General features: G+C 38.3%; 1 protein-coding gene across 3 annotated transcripts in view; it reads right to left on the bottom strand.

The window, feature by feature from the left end:
- Positions 1 to 1,954: 1,954 nt before the first annotated feature.
- The window catches only part of LYPLA1 (lysophospholipase 1), a 36,928-nt gene continuing 14,585 nt past the window's right edge, over positions 1,955 to 24,297 (bottom strand). The window contains exons 3-9 of one of the 3 annotated variants that reach the window (XM_070631636.1): positions 17,083 to 17,148; positions 15,476 to 15,523; positions 13,782 to 13,852; positions 10,689 to 10,762; positions 8,372 to 8,473; positions 7,150 to 7,326; positions 1,955 to 3,718 (exon numbers count right to left, since the gene is read on the bottom strand). In XM_070631636.1, the coding sequence (XP_070487737.1) occupies positions 3,665 to 3,718; positions 7,150 to 7,326; positions 8,372 to 8,473; positions 10,689 to 10,762; positions 13,782 to 13,852; positions 15,476 to 15,516 (519 nt within the window). In that variant the 5' untranslated portion in view covers positions 15,517 to 15,523; positions 17,083 to 17,148 and the 3' untranslated portion in view covers positions 1,955 to 3,664. Of the gene's footprint in view, positions 3,719 to 7,149; positions 7,327 to 8,371; positions 8,474 to 10,688; positions 10,763 to 13,781; positions 13,853 to 15,475; positions 15,524 to 15,622; positions 17,149 to 24,297 lie in introns of those variants that run through there. The other 2 variants (XM_070631634.1, XM_070631635.1) reach the window with 2 other exon arrangements.

Raw genomic sequence — 24,297 nt, 5'->3', positions numbered from 1 at the left:
TTCTGAATCCCTTCCAAATTAATAAATCCTCATTCCTTTTCTATAGCTGTATAACATTCCATTGTATAGATGTATGATAGCTTATTTAGCTGGTCCACTTTTATTCCACACTAGGTTGTTTCAAATAGTTTACTGTCATAAATAATGCTTCTCCATTAAAACTTTTCAATTGAGTGGCTATTTTTCATTCCTAGAAAATTTCTTTTTCAAACCTGCATTTTCTGATAGTTACTTTTTCATTTGTTTCTTTTGTCTCTGATTGGTTTAACACTCTATACTATCTATGCTATTTCTTAAAAGTTCCTGAGTCTAATGATCCTTTTATATGTCACCTGGCATTCTTTTGTGGCAGTAGACTGTTCCTTCATGTGGTCTGGACTTTGGCGGGGTGTTGAGCTCACTTTTGGCAGGGCTAAATTTATGCAGCCTAGGTGGAGGATGTCATTCTCCATAAAGAATCTGTTTGCCTCTTCTCGGTGCCTGAGGGGTAGAGCCAGTACAAGGAAATTCTTGATGCTACCTTATGAGCTTATGTGTTTCCAGGCCACATAAATAGTATAAATTCAAAATCCAAATATATATGAGGACAAGTTCCTGGTTAAACAATTTCAAGGGAAGAGCTCCCTTCTCTCTCAATCCAGAGCCCAGGCCAAGATAAGCTTCCCCGTCCCTTTCTGGGGAGTCAGATTTTTTTTTCTAGTTCACCTTGTGGGCAAAAAGTGTAGCCCTTAAAGGGGTCCTGGCTTTATAATGGTGAGTTATTGTCTCAGCCCCAAAGCTAGATGTACCAAGTGGGTTTTTAGTTTCTGTTTTAGTTCTCTCTGGGTACTAGAGAATGCAATTTATTATTATAAGCTGATTTTCACCATAGTTTATTCAGCATTTCTATGTGTTCTAAATTATATGAAGTAAACGTTTATGTGTTTAGAAGCATTTAAATTACTTCACAGGGGCATAAAGCAAGGTAGTAAACCGTGGAATTAGGCACATCATTTTGAATCCTGGCTGTTATACATAATAGCTCTGTAACCATTTCTCTAGATAGCAGTTTTCTCTTCTGTAAAATGAAGATAAAGTTGATGTGAGGATTATATGAATAAAAGATATAAAATGTTTAGTACAGTGACTGGCATATGTTAAGTACTTAAATTACATTTTTACTTTTTAGTAATTTTTACAAAATAAAATGGTACATGGGTGGAAATATGTCATGTATCTACTTTTACAAAGTAGCAATAAGATTGACTGCAACAGTGGGCAAATATCCCAAGTATTTATATGTACATAAAACACAGATGTTATTTGTTGACCGATATTAACAATACCATGCTCTGACCACATCTAACTGTAAACACAATAGTTTAAAAAGGATCATCAAATAAAAGATTATCATATGAAATACGGTGCTGCTGTGAAGGATAAATCTAAGAAAGAGTTGAAGTGGGTGACGCTCTTACCATTAGGGCTGTCTGAAAATAGAACAGGCAGCCTCACAAAAAGGTGAGCAGGCCACTTTATTCAAAAGCAGAAACTGAAGAACTGCTGAAGAGACAGAACAGAAAGAATTCCTTTATTGGGAAAAGTTACAAGTCAACAGTGAAATAAAAGGAGAAAAAACTATTTGGGTAATTGATTTATGACACTAATTTAAAAATCCCATGAATACTACAGAAAAAGGAAGAGACAAAAGGGAACCCTAAACAAAACTTCTTAAATAGGTTAGGAACACTGAAAACCAAATTTAATAATTTTTTTTTAGCTTATTAAAATTGAGTAACAAGAGAAGCTTCTCTCATGCCTAGTTCCATTCCAGGCCAACCAAGCCATCATCAAAATTTTTCTCAATGTACATTCTTGTGATTACGTTGTCATTTTCCTCCTTTTTGTTAGAGACACCATTCCAAAGCAAACCCAAATATTAAAAATAATATTCGAAAAAGCAGTCACAGAAAAGTCAGAATTAAATTTTATTTCACATTGATAGAAACCGTGAAAAAGATTTACATTTTCCCACATTACAGCACAATATTTCAACGGAATATTTCTTGCCATAAATTAGATCTTGCTGATTTGTATAACTGAAACAACAATTTATATTCTTCAAGGTAAAGCAACATGACTTAGTAAAAGATTGTTTAAAACTTTTAAATCCAGACATAAACATATGGCTTCATTATTAACATTCTATACAGTCCATTACTAAATTATTTCCATTATCAATTAGCACCCATTTATAAAGATGCATTCCTAACATTGTTTTAGTCAGTTGGAATACAACAGAAAATTTAACAATAGTTCAGAAATATCAAGTGTACATTTTTGCTACATATTAAACTGTGGTAACTACAGCATATATATATATATCAAGTTCTGACTAACCTTTATTACCCATTAATTTGTTTTCATATAATTTTTACCAATAATCTGAAAAATTTTCTTTAAAATCAAATAATTGCTACTCTTATGTTTGCACAAAAACTAATTTAAAAAAATCATCTGACTAAAGTGGAAATTTCAAATAAGTCCACTGGCAGATAACATTAAAGCAAATTTTTCTAATGGATTGTTCATTTCCTACAGTAGTTGGTTTCAAAGATACATACAAAATAAGTAAACTAAAACTCTATGCTACAAGATCATCTTAGAGCAAATCATCTTAAAATTAGTTTTTAAAATCAGTCTTAAATATTCCAGAACATACTAGAATATGACCTAATTATTCTTTCAGTTACAGAAAAATACAAGCACAGAATTAATCCCATTACCAGGACCGAAGATCGTGATAACTATAAAGGTCTAACTTTGGACTAAGGTACAGTTTAAGAAATTAGTATTGGAAGTTTGAAATGATGCCTGGTTTCTTTATAGAAGTATAAATACATTTTAAATACCAACATGTCTGTGATTCAGAATGTCAAATTACAGTATGTATTGACAGCAGATGTCCATGGCAAGGAGGCAATATTTGGTCTGTTATGAAGGATGAAAAAGAAGAAAGAACATATTTCTTTTCTAGAGAGGAAAAAAAAATATTAAATAGAAATGATATCGGGAAGAAAAGCCTGGTCCCCAAAATAAAAGGGCCATTAATTGAAGAGAGCAATATTCTTCTTTATTGACACTTAGAAGTATTATCCCTATTATTAGGAATAATGTAATAACATCTCATTCTGATGTATTACAACCCTTAACTATATGTGAATACATATATAAAAATACAGATATTGCATGGTGACTATGTAATTTTGGAATAAGTCCATTACACTAAGTCAGAGCTGCACAAATCATTTATATCTTAACTGCTCATTTATACTTGAACAAATTTTCATTAAGCATACTAATAATTCTCAAATGATGTAATACAAAATCTGGTTACAGTATTTTATTATTTTGCTGAATTACATGTGGGGAAAAAGGAGCTAGCTGCTTCAGCTATTTTAATACTAGTATATTCTGGATGATATTATACAAATACATGTATAGAAACTTAAAAGATCATAAATTTCCCAGAAGGAGATATTATCTAGTCTGTGTCATTGGTGTATATTTGCAAAACATTTTAACACTGCAAACATCAGAAGTTTCAAGACTGGGCATGGGAGAAGGTTGATACTCTACGACAGTGATGCTGGTGTGTACTTCTACACGAGGCCTCTTAATGATGTCAATCAACCGGAGGTAGGAGTTTATCAATGAATTGCTTGATATCCATCATTTCCTGTTTGGAATAAAGTGCCAGTAAGTGGTTACACAAATCAGAAATTAAATCCCCACTAAAATACCACTAACTAAATCTATGATGTACATAGCTAAGATGAAACCACATTTTTACTAGTACAATTAAATAAGAAGTTGTAATAGAGAAATGAGGCTATAAGAGAAACTTCAGAACATTTCCTATGATGATGATTACTGTACATTCAAATGATAGCTTCCATCTATTATCTAGTCCCATGAAAATGGTCTGCATTTTGTTATACTTGAACAAACAGAACACTGAGGGTGAGGAGGTTGGAAGGGGCATTAGCAGTGACGATACCTCTACTGAGAAGTCTCAGTAAGTACACAATTACTGCCAACTAAGCATCAGTGGAAAAGCCTAGCTTTTAACATTCCCTTATTAGAATGAAATGCTAAACCCACAGCATAAAATATTTTGTGCCTTTCATAAGGATTTACATACAACCAACCATATGAAAGAGGGCATGTACCTAAGATAGGCCTAGAAAGATATGAAAATGAATATACCAAATATTTATTACAGAAGAAACTTTCCTAGAAGACTCCTGCATCTGGCTCATAGTTTTCTCACCTCCCTCAAACATATTTCCTGCTATCATCTCCAGTATTTCAAGGCTTAGCCTCACAGACTCACAAATTAGCAATGCAGAGAACCTTCAACCTTATAATTTAGTCACTCAGAAAGGAAAGCCACAGCAGGACAGTGGCCTACACAACACTCTAAAGTCCTGAAAGTTTCCTGTGACACCACCTCCTACTGTTCTGCGTCTTTTCACTTTCTGCTCCTATCATCCAGGCCAGTGTCCTCCAATGTGACTGCACAAAGAATCATCTATGAGCTTCTATTTTAAAAACACATCCATACAAACACAGATGTCTGAGTTCACTCCCAAACCTCCACTGTACTGAATCAGAATCGCGCTGAATTTGGCATTTCAGCATCTGTATTTATTAATCTCCAGGTTACTTGTGATGCAAAGCCTACTCTGAAAACCTCTGCTCCTAGACCCTCAGTCCCTCCTGGATACCGGACAGCAGCCCACTCCCCTTTCTGATTCAGTTTTCATTATGGTTTCAACTATGTTCTCCGTAACACCCTAGAATCCCAGGCCCCCTTGTCTTTGTGGATAAATCATACTACTATCTGCTTTCTCTGCCCCTAAAGCAAATGATTTAGCCAGGCTGAGTGGTTGCAAAACACTGTGAACTTGGACTGCCTCAATGCTTAGCAATCAGTTTTTATTCTAGGCCTTTTCAAGCCTCCACATCTATCTAGGCCTCCTTCATTCTTATCAATGAGCACATTGCCTACTTTACTGAAAAGATAAAGAAAGAGGATCTAATGTGAGCTCTCAACTACTCTCTTTTCTACCTCAAAATCCTTGTCTATACTCATCCATCCTCTTCTATCCTGATTCAAAAGTGGTGTTCTCCTCTTTTAAGGCGAGCACTACCCATTTCAGGACTTTATATAACATGATCCCTTAGGTTCCCCCCACTCAATTATCGTCTCTTTTTCCCCAAGGATTAGCACCTGAGCTAACATCTGTTGCCAATGTTTGGGGGGTTTTTTTGCCTTCTTCTCCCCAAAGCCCCCTAGTACATAGTTGTATATATTCTGGTTGTCAGCGCCTCTGGTTGTGCTGTTGGGATGCCGCCTCAGTATGACCTGATGAGCGGTGCCATGTCCACACCCAGGATCCAAACCAGCGAAACCCTGGGCCACAGAAGCAGAGCACAGGAACTTAACCACTCAACCACGGGGCTGGCCCCAATTATCTTCTCTTTGTCACACCTTCTCCCCCGCTCCTCCCCACCGACAGGAGTCTCTTTCTCCCATCCCATTAAAAAAGAGCCTTCCTACTCTTTTCCCCCTTTACCAAAACCTTTTTTAAAAAGGTTTACACATGCTGCCTCTACTTCCTCATCTCCCTCATATCTACCTCACACAATCTGCTGTAGTCTGGCTTCATCTCCCCAAACACCCGACGTCACAGATGGCTTACTACTGTGTAGTTTCTTCCTGGCCTACTTCTGAATCGTTCTCTGAACTCTCAAATGAGTTGCTCCCTCCCACTCTGAAACTCTCCTCCTGTATTCCCATTCAAACCTCACTCCTTTGACCTCCCCCAAGGTTCTATCCCTTGGCCTTGTTTCTCATGATATTCTCCCATGGTAATTCTTCACTGGTCAATAATAGTGGTAATTATTCGAAATCTTTATTTCAGGTTGAGCTTCAGACAAGTATTTCCAACACCCACTGTGACATCGTGAGGTACATCAATCTCAGTATGTTCACTATACTCAGTACTCAGTATCATCTCCTTCCTGTCACCCTAAAGCCAGCACTGTATCTACCTGATGAATGGATCCTCTTAGTCATCCAAGCTAGAAATCTAAGGCCTCTTTGATACCCTCTTCTTTCCTACCCCATAAAATTAGTCACTAAATCCCACTGGATTCTGCCTCATTTGTCTGCAGAATGTAGATTAGATCACATCTTGCTTTGATCAAAAGATGGCAATGGGGGCCAGCCCCGTGGTTAAGTTCATGTGCTCTGCTTTGGCAGCCCAGGGTTTCACCGGTTCGGATCCTGGGTGCGGACATGACACCGCTCATCAGGCCATGCTGAGGCGGCATCCCACATAGCACAACCAGAAGGATTTGCAGCTATAATATACAATTATGTACTGTGGGCTTTGAGGAGGAGAAGAAAATAAAAAGATTGGCAAAAGATGTTAGCTCAGGTGCCAATCTTAAAAACAAAACAAAGCATGGCAATGCCTTCCAGCTGACTAGTGAACAAGTCCATCCTCAGTACAACATAAAAGCTCTGTAGAACTGAGTCTCTTCCTCTCTGTGTCTTCTGTTCTGACACCCAGGCTTTCATAAGACTACGGCCCAAGTGGACAGCTTGCTTTTCCTGTCCCACAGTCTTTTCTCTGCATACTTGCTATCCAAATCCTACCCATTCCTCAAAATCCAGCTCTTTCATTATCATCTGAGTGCCTTCTAAGATAAAATTAATCTCACTTTTCTCAGTTTTTCAGAGAACTTTTTTTAAACTTCTAATATAAAATATATCACATTCTGCTTTCTATAGTTACTTGAATATATATTCTTCTTTCCTATTAAATTTTTAATTTTAATTAATCTATTTTAAATTTTAATAAAAGGGACTGTTTTTTGTCTTTGAATTATGTACAATGCTTGCATGTAATAAGAAATCAGTGTTTTTTGAATTAAATTGAATGAACTTTGACCTAAGTCCTGCTAACCTATGATTCAGTACGAATTCATTAATTAACTCCTTTAAACCCCTAAGTAGTCAAATGTTATTTATCTTAAAAATATCACATGGAAAGAGTTGCAAATATGTCTTTGTAATCACTGTTTCCAAACATTTACCTGTTGACATGAACTGTGCATCATGCCTTCATAGGTTTTGAAGGTTACATTGGCTGGATTTACCAATGTTTTTAGCTTTTCGACAGTAAGAGAACCAAACATTAGGGGAACTAATGGGTCACAATCTCCATGGCACTGGAGAATAGAAATATCTCTATTAACTCCACTGATAGGACCCTGCAAAAAACAAAACAAAACAAAACTAGTATTATTTATTCAAAAGTGTAGAGCATGATGCCAGGCATTTAAAATTGTAGATACGCACATACAACACACTATTACCTTCATTATACGTTATATATGGCCACAGAAATAAAATTCTTTCCATCACTATACTCCTCTTTATTTAAACTTTTACAGGACATATGATTACCCTGTCTTGTGTTATATGTTTTCCCATGAATAGGTTCCTTGAAGCAGATTGTATCTTAATTCTTATAGAGTCACAGTGTCTTGATATCAGAGGTATGTTTTAGCTGAATCATGTTCTTTTCAGCTCTTATTTAATTGATTTCAATAAGATGGTTAATAAACAGCACTTACTATGTGCAAGACACCAAAGAGTTACTATAGAGCAACAGAAAAAACCCTAGATTTAAAGGTGAATTTGAAAATAAAATAATGTCCACATCTCCCATGGTTACTATATATTGCTTTACACTGTTGAATATTTAGAAATTATATTCTATGGCAAAATTCTATCAAGCAGTGAACATACTGAACATTCAAAAATAATATTTCTACATGTAAAAAATAGTCCTAATTTTTATATATATCTTAAAATGTATTAAACACTTCAAAATAAGATTAATGACAACATAACTTATTTCTTATTCCATTCTATGAAATCCACAGTAAAAACAAGTGTACAGATAAAGCCTAATGATACATCCCAAAAGTCTAAGAAAATTCTTCTTAAAAAAGGGTGATTGATGTAAACTATGGGCTTTGGGTGACAACAATGTGTTAATGTAGGTTTGTCGATTGTAACAAACGTACCACTGTGCTGTGGGATGTCAACAGAGGGAAAGCTATGCAGGTATTGGGACATGGGCTATATGGGAACGTTCTATAATTTCTGCAGAATTTTGCTGTGAACCTAAAACTGCTCAAAAATAAATGAGGTTTATTAATTAATTAAAAAAAAAAGATAATCCTCTCCCCAACATCATCCGCTATCTCCAGTTCAGTAATCCAATGTTGCGTGCATCAATCAGGCTACCTGTGGAAACGAAGCCCGCAGCGGAAGCCAGCAGCTGAGTGCAGTGACACCTGCCAGTTTCTGCTGTGTAGTAAGAGCAGTGTATAAAGATAAAGCTCCTCCCTGGAAAGATAAGCAGGGAAAGTCAATGGAACACATCCTCTGCTAACAGCAACTCTTAAGAGATTTCCTGTTATTAACAATGTCCATAAAAAAGTCATACTGGTTGGCTAATGTCATATTAAATCAGGCAAACTAGTAGAAATACATACACACCCTACCATGTCCTAAAGAACATGCTTCTCTACACTCAAGACTATTGTGAGAACACAGCAACTACCCAATCAGTCAAGACAGAGTTAATAGTACAGTTAACTGCTGCACTTACAACCACCTTAGGAATATTCTGAATTTATGGTTACTGTTTTCTCCTCTGAAAAGTCTTAGGTATAAAATCAAATCTAGTCTTAAATTGGTATTATTTTCTAAAACAGGAATTCAAGATAAAAAGAACTATGTAGCAGACAACTTTAGATTATCTGCCTACCCAGCTAACAATACCTTGCATTCTGGGAACTGCACTCCCATCAGTCATCTAGATGCCACATCACTCTGACCATTCCCATGGGTCATGGGCCACATGAGGACATGAGATTATTTCTCATCCGGAATAGCTATGTTCTTTCTCCCAGGATTTTGAAATTGGGATTCAGTGACTGTTGGTCTGTCTCTTTGTGTGGCTGGAACTGTTAACATGTTAACTCAAGAAATGGAAAAGCTATAGGGTGCAAAAGCAGAGACAGCCAGCTGTAGATGGAGAGGCAAATGAAGGAGATGAGCAGAGCAACAGAGATGAAGACAGAGAGAAAGATCTGATGGCTTTCCAAATCCTAGCTATTCCTGAGGCCCTGCTTCATTATCATCCTTGGTTTCCTTGATGTGATCCCACAGACACAACTTATTTCTTAAGGTACTAGAAGTTGGTTTCTATAAATTATAATCAATGAATCTCAAATATACAGACTCCTATATTCGCTTCCTATTTGAACCAAGCATTCATTTTTGTACCTACATTTATGTCACAATGTGTATTAAAATGTACATTATCCATGAAATTTCAACAAATACCAAATCAAAAACATACCTTTCTACTGTGTATTGTATCAACAACCTATCTTTCTATTGAATTCTACCTTTTAAATAATTCCACAATTCTGACACTGGCCTAATTCAGGTATGCTGAACACTAAGCTGTTGATGCAGAATACCTGCAGATTAGAAGCTAGAGCAATGTGGGGATGGGTGACATGGCAAACAGGTGATAAGCTGGAATAAAGACGTAAGAGCAATATGAGGTAACTGTGCCTGTGGAAAAAGTAGAGAGGGTAGGAGAAAAAGTAAAGAAAGAGAAGACGATGCCAAAAATAAACATCACATATTTATATCTAAACCTATTTTACATGACAAAATGAAGGAGGATAATGATGCCACCAAGATGGCGACACAGGTCCTTCGTGACTTCACTCCCCCTTACAAGAACAACTAGCAACTATTCAAGAACAAGACACCACTGAGAGAATCCTAGAACACAGGGTGAAGCTGAAGCACCCCTGCACCACACAGACCAAGACAGACGCATTAGCAGGGTAAAAGCAGCAGCAGCTAAATGTTGACCGCATTGCCGCACTGCCCCTCCCCCAGGCCAGCACAGCACCACGTGGAGAGGAGTCCTCTGGGCCTCCAGTTCCCCCAGTGGGAAAAAGAGAGTCCAGGGAGGACAACAAGCACCACCCCCCAGCATTGTGGGTCGCTCTGTGGGAGGTCCTACTCTGACCTGCCCCACAAGGACTTCAGGGGATCTGCAAGGCTCAACTAGGAATGTGACTGTGACAGAAAGAGGGAAGAAATTCTCTGGTCTTCTACTGTATTGTTCCTATCAACAGTTTCCTCCTAGGACAGGGGACTTATGTTTAAATTAGAGTTTTGTTTAAAGGGGTGTATAGTGTTAATTAAGAAACCTAACTACATGTGTACTATGGTTATTTTAAGAAAATATATTCCAGGTTCCAATCAATTTACTTAATAAATTGATTTTCAAGATGTAACTTATAAGGTGAAAGCTACTGCTGAAGAGAGAAAACTAGAAGAGCAAGAGTATGAAGTAGTCTCTTAATAATTATTTCTAGGCCATTTGTATTTAATTCAACATAAAGGTAAGTAGTATATCAGACTCTATAATATCTAAAAAATAGACTCCTCCATAGAAAAAGGATTGAAACCACAGACTTCTAGGTAAATATACTGATGCTACTGACATACCACTCAAACTTTCTCTTACCTGAGAAAATCCTCCCAAAATAATTCTGTGAGAAGGAATGCCATTCTTCACCTCTTGCTCTATCAAAGCTTTTACTAAAAACAACATGAAAGTTAAATCACCAATACTTTCAAACTTAAGCCTATTGATATAATTTAAATAGGGAAAAATTAATAAAACCAAAAACAGCACAAAGTATATTAAGGGTTGAAATAAGTGAAAAACTGGAAGCACTCTATTAAAACACAAAATTAGAATATTTTCATTATAAAACTAGATTTTGCAGGTGCTGCTTAAACTACTAAATTATTTCATTATATAATTTGTAAACAACAGTTCTTTCTCATCAATAGATGGGTATTCTTTTATCTATGTTAATTCTGCTCATATACATTTTATATTTCCCTCTCATCAATGAAGCATAGGTATTTGTATCTAAAAGTTGTCATTTTAAAATCTAAGTAATTAAGTAGCTTACATGGTTTATACTTTATAGTGTTTAGCCAGTTCATTCTATTATTTTAAAAAGCCACAGTATTAATTTTTCCTATAGCCTATAAATGATGCAGGGGAAAAAAATCAAATGAATTCTTTTGTTTCTGCAAAATACTTTGACACTCATCATTAAAAATAATACTTGATAACTCTCAGAATTTCCTTTCTCTTTATAGTCAGTCCTGTATTTATGGAATAACTGCACCTTTTACAAAATTATCTCCTTTCATTTTTGACATATGTGCAAGAGTTTCTTTTTTTTTCTGGTGAGGAAGATTGGCCCTGAGCTAACATCTGTGCCAATCTTCCTCTATTTTTTGTATGTGGGATGCCACCGCAGCATGGCTTGATGAGTGCTATGTGGGTCTGCACCCAGGATCTGACCCAGTGAACCCCAGGCCGCCAAAGTGGAGTGTGCAAACTTAAACACTAAGCCACCAGGCCAGCCCCAAGAGTTTCATTTTTTTAAGATTAAAATTTCCAACTTTATATTTCCTTTTTATAAAAAAACAAGAATCTGCTTTTATTAGAATACTGTGAAAAAATATAAATGCCCAAATTGAAAATTATTTTTTTACATAATGTTGAGTTCTTAGAATTTGTATGAAAAGCAAGGGGTACCCTGACTAGGGCATGCGAGATTGGGATGGAGAACAGTGAAGGAGGCTTAGGAATAAAAGAGCTGGTGAGAAGTAGGAGGGGAGTTATTTAGGAGAGACTGCATGGCCTCAGTCAGAAACAAGCTGCAGAAGTAGCAGAAACAGCCCAGCTGTGAGGAGGGAAGGCTGTGGCTGGGGCCTGGTGAATGTTAGCTGCGTGACAGCCAGGAAGATGTTGGGACCATTTTCCCTCAGTTTCACAAAGCTTTACTCCTCATGGTTACACCAAGTGCTGAGACGAAGTTAACAAACTACAATGTCAGCAATCAGCTATGCAGTAGTGGGTTCTAATTTCAACCACCTTTTGCACAAGGGCAAGGGCAGCACTGTGACCCTCGTCCTAATCTGGGCACTCTCTTCTTTGTTCAGCAACATATTCTCTCAGCCCTCAAATAGAGACTCCTTTCTTTCCTAGCTCTGAGTCTAAGCCTAATTCTCTCCAATAATACACCATCTCAGACAGGAAAGAAATGGCAAGTACATCACAGGCCAACTCCATCATTAGGACAGAACTTTTCATTCTGGAACACCAGGCCCATCTGTCTTCTTCACAAGGCCCAGTCTCTCCCCATCTTCCACAGGGTCTAACAACTCATTCTCATAGCCAATATGCATTTTTGTCATCTATTATTTTTTGACAAAATCCTAGCTCTAGGATTCCAGCTCTGATTTGCTTTTTGATGATCCTAAAAGTCAGTGTTCTTGGTTTGACATTCCTAAATATCCAGTGAGTGCTTTTATTGTTTTGTGGGGTTTTTTTGGATGAAGATTGGCCCTGAGCTAACATCCGTTGCCAATCTTCCTTCTTTTCCTCCCCAAAGCCCCAGCACATAGTTGTATATCCTAGTTATAAATCCTTCTAGTTCTTCTATGTGGGATGCCACCACAGTATGACTTGATGAGTGGTGTGTAGGTCCACACCCAGGATCCAAATGGGCTAACCCTGGACCCTGGAAGCAGAGCGCATAAATTTAACCACTCAGCCCCCAAGCTAGCCCCTCAAATTGTTTTGAATGTATCTTCCCTGTTTTAAAGTTCTTAAGACTTCCTCTAAAGAAAAGATTTAAAAAAAAGATTTTTACATGGATCCTCCTGGGTTTTGGTTTTTAAGCTATTTTGGAAATTTTCAAACAAATATAAAAACAGAAAGAGCATGTGAGGACTCCCTGGGTAAACATTACCTTGCTTCTGCAATTACCAATTCACAGCCAGGCTTGTTTCATCAATGCCTGCCACATTATCACCCAGATTATTCTGAAGTCAATCCCTGTCATTACATTGTCTATTTGTAAATATTTCAGTACATACATGTAAAAGAAAAGGATGCTTTTCTGCATTTTCTAAAACCACATTTTTCCCAATAAGTTAGTGTTCTTTATGCTTTCACCCAAAAAATAAACGAAATTATCATGTTCCCAAAGGAGCAGGAAATACTATACTAGAGAACAGACTTTGGAAATTCTGTAAAGTAGAATTTATACTTATTTCATAGGAGTGTTAAATGAGAGGATGATAAGAATTATTTAGCTTGTTTAATAGCTTATGTGTCCAATCAGTGGGATCTATTATTATTATTGCACTAAAATTAACCATTAATATAATTTTCATTATAACATTGTATCATTATTTTTACTCTTATTTGAAGTCTCCTTAGTGAAGAAAACTGGCCACAACTATTAATTAAACATTCTATTTTTGCCTGTGTAAATCAAAGCAAAATTATGTATTCAGCAGAGCTAAAGTTTGATAAATGCCATTCTTCCCCATCCACTTCACCTCTATTGACCATAGTTAAGTGGATCATCATGGCAAACAAGTGGCCATCATGGCAAACAAGTTAGAGTGATCAGAAAGGAACTTCAGATAATTGTGTAATATTTCATCAACATCAATAAAACTATTGAATCTACTAAAAATAGTTAAGAATGCTTTTGTCTTTATATAACTCTTCTGTACTTACCATTTTCTGCTGCCTGTTTAATTCCAGGTTCATCCTCCTGTGAATCTGGTGAAAGTCCAACAATATCAAACCTGGAAAATAAGGCAAAATCTTAAAAGAATCATTCGATTCTAAGAATATCTACTCTTGTTAAGTCTATTTTACTAAACTCATGGTAGTCTGGATAAAAGGGCTAACCACAGATACTCTCTAGAACATGAAGCCCAAAATAAAATGTCTCCAGAGGCCAAACAATTAACTTAAATGCATGAATCTGACATTCTATAAGTTCCTTTCACCCCAACTAGATAGAGATTCTAATGTTAAAAAGTCACAGTGCCACATAATTTTAGGGTAAGAACATCTAAGAAATTACTTAGTCCAATATTACACCCAAGCAGGAATCTCAACCCACACTCGTAAGAAGTTTGTAATAAATTTGAGCTACTCACTTCCCCTTCTATTGTATCATAAATCAATCCAATGGAATAGAGTCACTTTATCATGTCACTCCTGGATGCACTACCTCATACCTATTGGACATAGGTATTTATGCTGATCTCTATCCATGTTCTGTAAAACTTTTTCATCACACATCATAGATACTTCAAACCAGAGACCAAGGGAAGCCTTCTTTTGAACCTTTCTATTTCTCTATCAGGTTATATTCTTTCATCATGGTCTCTAGCAACATTAGGTAGAAATACCGGTCCTGGATGGGAATTTTGCCAGAGAGGAAAGATCAAAGAACTAAACGCAAGGCAGGCAGGAACTTGTAAATGTTGCCAAGGAATCTAAAGTAGATTAAAAAACAGAGTGCAGGGGTGGGTTAGAGATGGGTGGGAACAAGTAGAGAAGATGACAGTGGACTAGAAGGCTTGATGCGGTCTAAGAACAAACTGGAAAGGGGGAAGCAAACTCAAAGGATGAACAATTAAGCTTAATAGTCAGGTCTGAATTAAGAGACTTCAGAAGTGGGATAGTTCCAGATAACAAGGCCCAAGGAATGACTGTGAATGACTAAAGTGGAGAGAAGAAAATGTCACTGGCAAAGAGAAGAGTCAAGGAAGTAAAAGTCAGTCAAGGATATGAACGAGCCATTTACGTTGGACTCTGTAGTCACCTAGTAGATAAAATGGTGGCAGAGCTGAAGTGAAAAGGAAAATATGCATCAGGTGTCAAAGTCATCATTTTTGAAAAGACGTGATGGCAGAAGCCACAGAGAGCAGCAGGAAGAAACCACAGTCTGGAAGTGGCTCAGAGGAACAAAGATCTGACTCTACCCACTGACTATAAAGCATATAGGGAATATGAAAATATCTTGAGAGGCTGAAGACGAAACGGTTTCCTTAAAAACTCATCAGCTCTCCAGGAAGAATAAAGAGGCTATGGTTCGAGTGTATGCCATGCGGGGTCATACAAATGTCTGGTTACTGAAATCAACAAAGGTTTATCGAGCTGTAAGAGATGTTTTCCACAGTATTTCTAGTCACCCATTCTCTCCGTTTCTCTACCTATTGGTGCCACTCCTTAAGTTTACCCTGAGTCTAAAGTATAAAAACTTAAGTAATTAAAGGTTAAATTCAAAGTTAATTATGTAACTTTGCAACTTAAAAACAGCTAATTAAAAATTGCTATATGCAAAAGAACTTCTGATAAAAAAACAATTAAGAATAAATAAAAAGTTCTTATTGAATACGTAAGTTCTTACTTACCAAGAAGGCATAGCCATGTTCATATTTAATGTTACAGGCATAACTGGTCTACATGGGAAAGAAAAAAAAAGCAAAATAAGAATAATATAACAAAGCATAAAATCTGATAAATTCCATCAATTAGATAGATAATTACTTGAGGCTTACACAAAACTGTATGCTACAATTTTAAGATATGAGCTGTTTCACTGCATCCACACCTGTTCAATTCTGATCTCCACACTCTTCAAATGCGTTCTGAAGACAGCAGCAGCTGGAAAGGACTAAGCTTAGCAAATAAAAAACATTTTCCTTTCTCAACACCCTTACTTAATATTTTCAAACTAGACATGAGGAAGAAAACCAGTAACTAAAATAGTTGGAAATGTATAAAATATGAGACTCTGGCTAATGGACTAAGGATATGAGCAATTTATTGCACAGATACTGTAGGATCAATTCCCATATGCTCAGATTACATTTTTTCTTATTTTCTAATTCTTAGCTACGACATGCTAGTTTAGGAGACCTCTAAAAAAATAAGGGACATATAAGTTTTGCCTAAATGTTTATTACACCCAATTCAGGTCTGTGATGAAAAATTTCCTGAACAACCTGAATACAGTAGGTACAAAAGGAAAAAAAACCACTATAACTACATTTCACCACTATACTCCTCATCACAAAACAAGTCTTCCTTAGCAGTTACAAAATCTTATCAAAATTTCTTTGGGAACATAAACTTCCCTGGGTTGGGAAATAGCCTTATACCAAATTCTGTCTGGGGCCAATAACAATATAGTAGAAATTCCAACATAATCAAGAACTCTGTCTCTTGCATGAGTCAGAATAATAGAGGAAATAGCAACCCTAGCCATAGTATTCAGTGGTAACCTACAGAGGTAAGATAAACCCTCTATTTCAAGATAAAAAGAGGAAGGAATGTTTTCTTACTTAATGTCAGCTATTTTTCCTCTTTCCATTCCCTCTCTCATCTTTATAAACTCTACAGCTACTACTACTTCTGAGGACGAATTACTAATCCACTAGCATGTATCTAATCCCATTGGCTTCTCCATGGCTATTGCTTCTCAGCAACCTTTTGGCCTAAAACTGGCCAATCTTATTGATTTCTTCAGTTTGCTCAAAACTTACTAGTTTCTTTTTGACATCCACAAACATTTTCAGAATTTGAAACCACATCTATCAGACTCCAAAGTCTGTGTTCTTTCCACAGTACAACACCTTGCCTCCAATCGATAAAATTTAGGAGTGTTTTCAACATAGTAAACATTTCTTACAAACCTGACAGGTCAATCCCCTTCAGAGATACTTCTTGGATATCCTTAGAACTTAACAGATGTTTGTATATCTAAAAGAATTTTTTTGGCTGTGAGTTCAACTGACCTCCAAGAGAGTATTATTTTAAATTTCTCAACAAAAAAAAGAAAATTCAATGTAATCAAGACATCGTTTTAGTTTTAAAGAATTTACTAATCTTTATTTTTAAACTGAATATTAAAAGATAAAAATAAATTATATTCAAATACTTTTCTGGAAAAGTAAAGCTATCATAATTGTTACTCTCCAGATTCTGAATCACCAGCCTAAACATTAAAAATACTTACGCATGTGGGCAGATATATTTGATATGTGAACTTCTGATACCTGCAAAGGCTTCTGCCCATCCGTGCCTGGTAGAGAAATTATTTGAACAATGCCATTAGATATTGTTTCAAATCCCAATAAATTAGTAAAGGAATAATACTTAAAAAAATTTGTGAAGATAATGTTAACTCCTTAAAATATCTTAAAAGTACAGATCATCAATGCTTATACCACCACCAACCTAGAAATAACCCAAAGGCTATTATTTAAGCTTTACCTATAGATAAAGATGACCTCTCGTAGAGAGACATGTGTTTTCTTTCATATTATTTCCACAGAACTTTATAATTTACAAAATATAAACATATATTTTTCTCTCTTTATAAGCTCACAACAGTGTGTCTAACAAAGTAAGCAAGAAAGACAATATAATTCACATTTTATATGAAGAAAAAAGCCTCAGAGGAGTAAAGTAAATCAGTTGTGTGGCATCTCTTCGTGCTTACTATACTATTAAATTAACAACTTTAGGGGCTGGACTGGTAGCATGGTGGTTAAGTTCATGTGCTCCGCTTTGGCAGCCCAGGGTTCGCAGGTTTAGCTCCTGGGTGCGGACCTATACACAGCTCATCAAGCCATGCTGTGGTGGAGTCCCACATACAAAACAGAGAAAGGCTGGCACAGACGTTAGCTCAGGGAAATCTTCCTCAAGCAAAAAGAAGATTGGCAACATGTTAGCTCAGGGCCACTCTTCCTCACCAAACCCCCCCCCCCCCAAAAACAAAAAACAACCAAAAACCAACTTTAATTAACATTCTTTCCTTTTGTGTCTATGTACATATCTATGTTCAAAATAGAATATGAGAAAAACTAAAAACATGTAAATCATCATAATCCTTCTAGCCAGAAATAAACAGTTAACCTTTTGATGTATTTCCTTCCAATTTTTTCCATGCACACCACTTAAGAAATAGATACAGGAGGGGGAGACAGGAGGATGAAGACACCACCACTGATGTTCCCAGGTGGTGGAGTGAGCTGGTATTAACTATCTATGAGCCTCAGACCTTCCTGAAAAATAAATTAGGAGTTCTCGTCAAGATGGCGCTGTGAGCAGACGTTGAACTCGCCTCCTCCCACAAACACAAGCAGGTTACAACAATTTTAGGAAGAATCACCCTGGATTGAAAACTGAAAACTGGATAAAAAGAACCCCCACAACAAGGGACAGTCCTGACGAAAGCAGAAGAGGCAGTAACTCTGGCCAGAGAGGAAAAAAGCCACCTTTGGGAGCAGCGGAGCTTCTCAGCTGGCCAGGTGGGAACCAACCTAAGGATATCCAGATAGCATCTCAAGACGCCTAAGAGTCTCATACTACTATACATCGGAAGGCGGATGGACTTCCCCCCGGGAGGAGGTGGAAATAGGTGAAAACTCTCCGACCCCCGACCCCCAGACAGCCTAGTTCCTGCAGGAGGCTCTCTTCCAGTGGACTCCCCCATAGCATCACCACACACCAAGGGCGGGAGTGTGCACTCACCAGCGGAGTGACGGTGGAAACAGGTGACAAGAGCCCTACTCAAGCCCTCCACGATTACACTTAAGCCCAGGGGGAATCCCCAGGGTCCCACACCCACCGGCAGGGAAGGCCTCTGCTCACCATTAGCAGGGAGGCCCCTCCCAGAATCCAGAACAAAGGGAAGCTCCCGGCGGGTGGATTCCCCGGCACAGCATCAGACCGCAAGCTGCTGCTGGGCCCACGGTCTCTGGCACACGGGTCGGTGCAGGGGATGTCCGGACTTCCTGTGGACGTGCTTGGGGACAGGGTTGGAGATCAGCACCTGGCTCTGCGGCCCAGTGGGAGGCTCCAGGGTCCTGCACCTCCCCAGCAGGGAAAGCTTCTGCTCGCCATTAGCAAGGAGGTCATGCCCAGAATCCAGAACAAAGGGTAGCTCCCGGTGGGTGGATTCCCTGGCATGGCACCAGACCACAAGCTGCTGCTGGGCCCACGGTCTCTGGCGCACGGGTCAGTGCAGGGGGCACCTGGGCTTCCAGTAGACATGCTTGGGGACACGGTTGGAGCTCCAGGGCCCAGCTCTGTGGCCCGGGGGGAGGCTCCGGGGTCCCGCAGCTCCCCGGCAGGGAAAGCCTCTGCTCATCATTAGCAGGGAGGCCACGCCCAGAATCCAGGACAAAGGGAAGCTCCCAGGGGGCAGATTCCCCGGCACGGCACCAGACTGCCAGCTGCTGCTGGGCCCATGGTCTCTGGCACACGGGTCAGTGCAGGGGGCACCTGGACTTCCCGTGGACATGCTTGGGGACAGGGTTGGAGCTCCAGCACCCGGCTCTGCAGCTCAGGGGGATGCTCCGGGGTCCTGCACCCCCCCTAGCAGGGAGGGCCTCTGCTCGCCATTGGCAGGGAGGCCCTACCCAGCATTCGGAACATCAGGAAGCTCCCTAGAGCAGAATTCCCCACAAGGCAGCAGCTTACAAGCCACCGCCAGGCCCACGGACTCTGGCCATGTCCCAGACGAGGCAAGGGGCTCCCAGAGATCCCGTAAGAGTGGAGTGGGGCAGAGCGGAGCTCCGGTGAAACAGCTATGTAGCCCAGGGTGGAACTCCAGGTTCCTGCAGCAGCCTCAGCAAAAGCCTCTGCACAGCACTAGTGGAGAGGTCTCGACTGGCAATCGCAAGGCAGGAAGGCCTTGGGGCAAAAGTAGCACAGCTAGGTGAGCTAACGACAGACTGCAGAAGATACCCATAGCTCTGCTGGGACCTATAGTGGACAAGTGTGATCTTGTGGGCTCTGTTAGGGATAAAGTGGCGATTAGAGGTGATCCTACTCCTGGCTGATGGGAAAGCCCACAACACCGCTGCAGACCACAAGGAGGGAGCGGGTCTAAGTGGGCTGCAACAGTAGGCATCAGCAGCCTTCGGCCCCCTTGTGATTGCCCCCACAACCAACAAGGGACCCCACAGGACCACTGTGACTACAAGGAGGGGTCCAGGTCCAGTCAGTAAGAGCTGACAGGGCTCCTGGTTGGTGCAGTCTAAACAGCTGCTCCCCACCCAACACCAGTTGCAACAAGTGGAAGCAGCGACTAAACGCTATCTCTATGCGGAGGCACAAATCCACGCCATCAAGCAGTATAAAAAATATATTAAATCTCCAGAACAGAAGGAAAATGATAAGTACCCAGAAAACAATCCCAAAGACAATGAAATCTATAACCTAAATGACGATGATTTCAAAACTGCCATTATTAAAAAACTCAACGAGTTAAAAGAGAATTCAGATAGACAACTCAATGAGTTCAGGAGCTATGTCACAAAAGAGCTTACACTATAAAGAAGAACCAATCAGAAATACTGGAGATGAAGAACACAATGGAGGAGATTAAGAAAAATCTGGACTCTCTGAACAGTAGGGTCGATAATATGGAGGACAGAATTAGCAATCTGGAGGATAGGAATATAGAAATGCTGCAGACAGAGGAGGAGAGAGAACTAAGACTAAAAAGAAATGAAGAAACTCTCCGAGAATTATCCGACTCAATTAGACGCAACATAAGGATTATAGGTATACCAGAGAGAGAAGAGGAGAAGGGGGCAGAAGGCCTGTTCAAAGAAATAATAGCTGAGAACTTTCCAAACTTGGGAAGAGAGATGGAACTTCATGTGACAGAAGCCAATAGATCTCCAAACTTTATTAACACAAGAAGACCAACCCCAAGGCATATAGTAGTGAAACTAGCAAAAGTCAACGACAAAGAGAAAATACTAATGGCAGCCAGGCAGAAGAAAATAACTTACAAAGGAAACCCCATAAGGCTATCAGCAGATTTCTCAGGAGAGACCTTACAGGCTAGAAGAAATTGGAATGAAATATTCAAAACTCTGAAGGACAAAAACCTGCAGCCAAGAATACTCTACCCAGCGAAAATATCCTTCAAATACGATGGAGAAATAAAAACTTTCCCAGATAAACAAAAGTTAAGGGAGTTCATCGCCACAAAACCTCCTCTTCAAGAAATGCTCAGGAAGAACCTCATTCCTGAAAAATCAAAAAAAGGAAAGGAGTTACAAAATCCAGAACAAAGGAGATAAGCAGAAGGACAATAACACAAAGTAACAGCTCTCCATCAGGACAAAATGCAAAACAACAGGAAAACAATTGATAAAATGGCAACAGTAGGCCCACACGTTTCAATAATCACTCTAAACGTGAATGGATTGAACTCTCCAATCAAAAGGCACAGAGTGGCAGGATGGATCAAAGAACAAGATCCAACAATATGCTGCCTCCAGGAAATACACCTCAGCCCCAAAGACAAACACAGACTCAAAGTGAAGGGATGGAGGACAATACTCCAAGCTAATAATGAACAAAAGAAAGCAGGTGTTGCCATACTTATATCAAAGTAGACTTCAAAGCAAAACAGATAAAGAAAGACAAAGGGGGCAGTATATAATGATAAAAGGGACGCTCCACCAAGATGACATAACACTTATAAATATATACACACCTAACACAGGAGCACCAAAATTCATAAAGGAACTATTAACAAAACTAAGAGGAGACATCAACAGCAATACAATAATAGTAGGGTACCTCAACACCCCATTAACACCAATGGACAGATCACCCAGACAGAAAATCAACAAGGAAATTACAGAATTAAATGAAAAATTAGATGAGATGGACCTAACAGATATATATAGGACACTTCATCCAAAAACAGCAGGTTACACATTCTTCTCAAGCGCTCATGGAACATTCTCAAGGATAGACCATATCTTGGGAAACAAAGCAAGCATCAATAAGTTCAAGAGGGTTGAAATAATATCAAGCATCTTTTCTGATCATAATGCTATGAAACTAGAAATCAACTACAAGAATAAAGCTGGGAAAGGGCCAAAAATGTGGAGACTAAACAACATGCTGGTGAACAAACATAAACAACCTCAAACGAAACCTAACGGAATTAGAAAAAGAAGAACAAACAAAGCCCAAAGTCAGTAGAAGGAGGGAAATAATAAAAATTAGAGCAGAAATAAATGATATTGAGTCAAAAAAGACAGTAGAAAGGATCAATGAAACAAAGAGTTGGTTCTTTGAAAAAATTAACAAAATCGGCAAACTCTTAGCCAGACTCACTAAAAAAAAAAGAGAGAAGTCTCAAATAAATAAAATTAGAAATGAGAGAGGAGAAATCACAACAGATTCCTAAGAAATACAAAGGATCATAAGAGAATACTATGAAAAACTATATGCCAACAAATTGAACAACCTAGAAGAAATGGATAAATTCCTAGACTCATACAACCTACCCAAACTGAATCAGGAAGAAATAGAGAGCCTGAATAGACCAATCACAAGTAAAGAAATAGAAACAGTAATCAAAAACCTCCCCAAAAATAAGAGTCCAGGACCAGGCGGCTTCTCTGGAGAATTCTAGCAAACATTCAAGAAGATTTAATACCTATCCTTCTCAAACTATTCCAGAAAATAGAGGAAGATGGAGCACTCCCTAATACATTCTATGAAGCCAACATCACTCTGATCCCCAAACCTGACAAGGACAACACAAAGAAGGAAAACTACAGGCCAATATCATTGATGAACATAGATGGAAAAATCCTCAACAAAATTTTGGCAAACCAAATACAGCAATATATCAAAAAGATTATACACCATGATCAAGTGGGATTTATACCAGGGACACAAGGATGGTTCAACATCTGCAAGTCAATCAACGTGATACACTACATTAACAAAATGAGAAACAAAAACCACATGATCATCTCAATAGATGCAGAGAAAGCATTCCACAAGATCCAACACCCATTTATGATAAAAACCCTCAATAACATAGGTATAGAAGGAAAGTACCTCAACATAATAAAGGCTATATAACAAACCCACAGCCAACATCATACTCAACGGACAAAAACTGAAACCCATCCCTCTCAGAACAGGAACAAAACAAGGGTGCCCACTTTCACCACTCTTATTCAACATAGTACTGGAGGTTTTGGCCAGAGCAATTCAGCAGGAAAAAGAAATAAAAGGAATCCAAATAGGCAACAAAGAAGTAAAACTCTTGCTGTTTGCAGACGACATGATCTTATATATAGAAAACCCCCAAGAATGCACAGAAAAACTATTAGAAACAATCAATAACTACAGCAAAGTTGCAGGGTATAAAATCAACATACATAAATCAGTAGCATTTCCATATGCTAACAATGAACTAACAGAAAAAGATCTCAAGAACTCAATCCCATTCACGATCGCAACAAAAAGAATAAAATACCTTGGGATAAATTTAACCAAGGAAGTGAAAGATCTATACAACGAAAACTACAAGACCTTCTTGAAAGAAATCGATGATGACATAAAGAGATGGAAACACATTCCATGCACATGGATCGGAAGAATAAACATAGTTAAAATGTCCATACTACCTAAAGCAATCTACAGATTCAAATATGGACAAAGAGAACTGATCGGTGGTTGCGAGGGGAAAGGGAGGTGGGGGGAGGGCACTAGGGGTGAAGTGGTGTACCTACGACATGACTAATAATGATGTACAACTGTAATTTCACAAGGATGTTAACTTTCATAACCTTAATAAAAAAAAAAGAGAGATACAGATTTCACAAAAATGGGATCATACTATACATATATACAGCTTCCTGCTTGTTTACCCTTGACATTATACCTGACATTTTTTACATGTTACCTCTATTAAAGGATAAAGTAAAAGTAACTTAAGACGTTTTTGGTGTAAAATGGTCTGGAAATACACGTTAAATGCTTTTCTGTTAACTATTTCTCTATTTTAATCCACTTTCCTCAAAAGTGTTAAGGATGACATACAGAAAAATTAATAACAACAGTATTAACACTAACATTTACATAATACTATGAACCAGGTATTATTCTAGGAGTTGTATATGCATACACACAGGTATGTGTTTATATGTGAGTTCATGTGTGTGTGTGTCTTGTGTGTATATATGTGTGAGACTTTACTGTAAAATCTACAAAACATGCTGAAAGAATCAAAGATCTGTATAAATGGATATCCCATCTTCATGGATTGGAAAACTTAATATTCTTAAGATGCAGTAGTCCCTAAATTGATGTACAGTCAATACAATCTCTATCAGAATCACAGCTGGCTTTGCAGAAATTAACAAACCAATTCTAAAATTCATTTGGACACTCA

This window comes from Equus przewalskii, chromosome 8, assembly GCF_037783145.1.
Source record: "Equus przewalskii isolate Varuska chromosome 8, EquPr2, whole genome shotgun sequence".
Lineage (NCBI taxonomy): Eukaryota > Metazoa > Chordata > Mammalia > Perissodactyla > Equidae > Equus > Equus przewalskii.
The sequence above is the reverse complement of the archived record's forward strand: the minus strand, read 5'-3'. Positions and strand labels throughout refer to the sequence as shown.